The 4,410-nt window shown below is 45.8% G+C and overlaps 1 protein-coding gene across 1 annotated transcript; it reads right to left on the bottom strand.

Annotated features, from left to right (window-relative positions):
* Nucleotides 1–2,022: 2,022 nt before the first annotated feature.
* Nucleotides 2,023–3,171, bottom strand: UTS2R (urotensin 2 receptor). The gene has a single exon (XM_010007244.1). The coding sequence runs from the start codon at nt 3,169–3,171 to the stop codon at nt 2,023–2,025; it is 1,149 nt and encodes a 382-aa protein (XP_010005546.1).
* Nucleotides 3,172–4,410: the final 1,239 nt, after the last annotated feature.

Genomic DNA, 4,410 nt, shown 5'->3' with positions numbered 1-4,410 from the left:
AGAGAGATGGAAACTGCTTGTGCTGAGCTTATCTTGACCTTATCTGGCTCTTTCTCACCAAGTTAAAATTGCAGTTTCAAAAAAAACAGAGGCTAGATTTTACATTCTGTCCCATGATAAACACCTGACTATCTAAGTGGAAAATGGGCTCATGAATACAGCAAGCCTGTTCACTGCCCATCCTGGAGCTCCCTCTTCCTTATGGTGGGGCGCATGATGTTTTACTCTCTACAAAGAGCTTTGACTCCAGCCTGAGGAGAGTCTGAAAATTTACAAGTATTTCCTACTCGGTGTAGGAAATAACCAAACATGATGGTCTTCCTGCCCCTCTGAAACCAGGAAGGCATTAATCCTGAAGTAGGACTCGCTGGTCAGTGTACTGCACTGCAAGCAGGTGCAGCTGTGGTGTCCTGACCTGCAGGACCACTGCAGATGGTGGGTGTGGAGACCCAAAGTGAGTGTCTTCCAGTGTCTGCAGCAGTTCGAGGTTGAAACTGCAGGCACAAGAGCCCCTTTCATGACTTATGCAATCGTCCCCATTTGTAACAAACTTTAAGCCTGTGCATGGAAGAGGCAATTTCTTTTCCAACTCTATCACCCAGGAGGTCTAAAAGCAGAACTTCCATTGTCCCCATGAGCAATGACCATTTTAAGTGCCTTGAAGGGGAAGAGATGGTTAAAACCTTAATTCAGTTTCTGTAGAAGCAAACAGAGTTCACTGCCAAAAGGCATCTCATGCCGCAGTTCTGAATTTACTGCTAAGCATTAATTTGCTTCTAATTCTGTAACTTGCTTAGTGTTGTGTTGGCTTTGCATCATGGTATTCTTGCTAATGAGGTAACGGGGCTAATGGAAGCAGAGGACTCCGGTAGGGATGTTGGCAGCATCCCAGAGAAGGTACTTTTAGACTCACTGGAGAAGTGCCAGACATCATGGAGGATGTATTTATAGTAATTATGCTTTTATCATCAGTGAAAGCCGGAGCAGGCAACATGTTCCTGGTGGAAGCAGAACTACAGTCACTTTTTGTAGCAGTAAACAAAATAATCTCCTGCAAACAGAACACGTTATCTCTCTAATAGGGAACTTGTGCTTTTGAAATTGAGAACATTAAGGACTTCACCTAGCATAGCTTTGCCCGTTGGAAATCACATCTCCACACCCCCCTTCTTCTCCCTCTGTCCTTGCCTGCTGGACTTAGTCTTGTAGGTCTGGTCCCTCAGGCTGGATGCTGCAGTTTGTTGGTGGATGCCTGGAGAATAACAACATCAGAGGTTCCCAGTTCCTCCTTGGAGAAGTGCAGAAGGCAGATACACTTGTCCAGGACAGATGATGCTCCTCGACATGGATGTTCATGTGTTTGGGGTCAGCATGCTGGGGGATGCTGAGTGTTCCCTGTCATGGGAAGCCTGTCTTGCTGAAATAAATGGTGCTGTAACTGCACTACAGACACCTGTGTGAGTGAAGAATCAAGCCCAGTGCATAGACATAAGTGTAGAATAAGTATGAATGACAAACACCAGGACAAACCCACCTGGATACACTTCATCTACATTGTCCAGTCCTACTCCAAATTCAAACTGGATTGCATGTCACAAACATCACCTGTTTTGTCTTTATTTCATTGTTTGCAGACCTCATGCAACTACAAATTTAGCATCACTACTTAAGAAAGAGCAAACTACAGCCATTCATGGGATAACATAAATTGAAACTCTATGAAACAGCTGATACTATTAAAAACCATGGCCCTATTACAGCTTGCATTATTGATGGCTACTTGAGGAGACAGTGTAAAATAGAAAGACAAAAAGTGGAAGGCTATTTAGACAGTTGTTTGGTTGAATATCACTAGCATCAAATCAGTGGCACTGAAAAAAACAAGAACAGACACACGGCACAGCCTCTGGACTACGTGTGTGCACCTTATGGATCTGCCCAGACTTTGCCTTTACAATGCACACCTTAAATCAAAGCAACATTGAAGTCAATACTGGTTGTTCTTGGAGATATATTTTACCTTCAGGCAGTGCTGTTTGCCAAAGGAGCGTGAGCAAGAACATATGTCTCTGTGTAGTGCTGACTGCTCGTGGACAGGGATCTCCCTGAAATCCTCTGGAACCGATTCCTCCTTTGGAAGTACCCACTGCTGCTGTTAAGGGAACGCTGCCTGTTCTTCAGGTACTCCCTGTAGTTCTTGGTGAGCAGGGTGTAGAGGAAGGGGTTGATACAGCTGTTGCTGTAGGTCAGACAGGTTGTCAGATAATTAATGTTCTTCATCACCTTGGGAGATACAGGGAAGGATTCATAATACTGGAAGAGGAGCTGCCATATCCAGAAAGGCAAGAAGCAAGCCCAGAACACCAGCACTATTGTAAAGATTAAATAGAGCACCTTTTGATTTGGCAGCCTCTTGGTCTGCTTGAAGGATGCTGTTTGTGACACCCAGTAAATCTTAGCTAAGCGGATGTAGAGGTAGCCAATGATTACCCCTGGACCCACGATGCTGGTACCAAAAAGGATGGTGAGATAGACTTTGTAGGACAGCTTGCTCCAAGTGGGCAGACAGATGCTTTTGTTGTCCCTTTGCACCAGCTGGATCATGATGAGCATTGGGAGAGTGAGGAGCAGTGACACCAGCCAGATGACAACAGCAATGGCCTTTCGGTAACTCTTGGACCTTTTCACTGTGTCCAGGGGCTTCAGCACAGCAAAGTACCGCTCCGTGCTCATGACTGTGAGGGTGAAGATGCTGGCGTGCATCGTGAGGAAGTCCAGGCTGAAGAGGATGCGACAGCCAATGTCCCCAAAGTACCATTTCTGAATGAAGTAGGTGCCAACGATGAAGGGGATGGTAAGAAGGTAGAGCAGGTCTGCCAGGGCCAGGTTGATGATGTAAATATACATGGAGGCCGATGACCGCAAGTAGTGGCACATCACCAGCAGGGTGTAGATGTTGCCTGTCACCCCAATCACACACATGAGGGAGAGGATTGTCCCAATGGTGCAGATGGCAATCATGTCCTCCGTGGAACCAGTGGCTGATGTGCCATCACCAGTGGCATTGGTGGAAGCGTTGGACCTGATTCCGAACAGGCTTCCCTCGCTTGTGTCTGTCACCATGTAGGGGGTTGCAGAAAAGTGGCTCTCCAGCTCGTCAATTAAGGACATCCTCCTGACCTTTTAATGCCACAGGCTTTGTTCATGCCACTGGGGTCTGAAGATCTCTTCTTTCTGCTCTGAGAAATGTGAATACTGGGAGATGGTGAACCATTTCTTATCAGGGTCTCATCCAAGGAATTCTCCACTAGAGGAAAGACATCAGAAATCAACATATTAGAAATCTGCCAGAGCAGCACAAATTACCATTTAGCAGTTACCCATCCCTGAGTACACATCTGCACTGTCTGCGTGTACCCAAGGTCTTCTGCATTGGCACTACTTGTGTAAGGTTCACACTGTCATCACAAGGGCACAGCTTTGAGGAATGACGTGTCTTAGTGTGTTCATTGAAAAGAGACAAAAATGACTGTTTGTATCATTGGGACTGCCTGTTGCAATCCTTAAAGTTAGGTTGGGTCTGGGGAAAATAAACATCCTTCCTAAATTAAAAATGGCAACTTAAGGACCTATCAGCATGATTGCTTAAGCCCTTTACTAAGCTCTTAACTCTGAAGGAGTAAAGTCCCCCAAAAAAGGGAAAACAAACTTTGAATTTATCACTTGAAGCCAAATTGCTGTCTGGTTTGTGTAAGTGATGCACTCAGTCCTGTCCAGCATTTCTGCAGTGTTTTCACAGAGCAGTTTCTCTTGCATGAGAAGCTCCTTCAATGCCCTGACCTGCATTTTCAAATTGTAGTTGAGTGATGGCCAAAAAAAAAAATGCATTTTGTATCTGTAGAGCAAGGTGGGTGTAGGCTGCACTTGTAGGTTTGATGTGTCTGTAAAAAGAGGGGGGTTTTCTTATGCTGTCTGTTAAGTGTGACTCCACAGATTTCCATGTGTCCACGCCTGGATGTGTTTCAGACAGAGCTGTGTGTGACTGTGTCTCACCAGCCCCATGTAGCGAGGTGTGAGGTTGCTCTGCAGAGTGTTAGGCAGAGAGGCACCCAGTGCATCAGAGCTTTTGGTTACCTCAAGTCTCACACTATGCAAATCCTGACTGTCTTGCTTTCAATTTATACTTGTTCTGCATGCAGGGCAAAAGGAGATCAAACCTACCCAAGAGAAGCACTTAAGAAGTAGATAAATGCCCAGATTGGAAGGCACACTAGAAGCCTGTGCCAACCTGGAGGTGCCTGCACACAGAGGTGTGTTTGCACTGTGGATTTTATGGAGCTCAGATTGTCTCTTTGTTTGGAAAATGCTGTGGGAGGAGGTGCTGGACTGCCTTGTCCTTGCAGGGTTCAG

The sequence above is a fragment of the Chaetura pelagica genome, unplaced genomic scaffold (assembly GCF_000747805.2).
Source record: "Chaetura pelagica isolate M959 unplaced genomic scaffold, ChaPel_1.0 scaffold180, whole genome shotgun sequence".
Taxonomy (NCBI): domain Eukaryota; kingdom Metazoa; phylum Chordata; class Aves; order Apodiformes; family Apodidae; genus Chaetura; species Chaetura pelagica.
The sequence above is the reverse complement of the archived record's forward strand: the minus strand, read 5'-3'. Positions and strand labels throughout refer to the sequence as shown.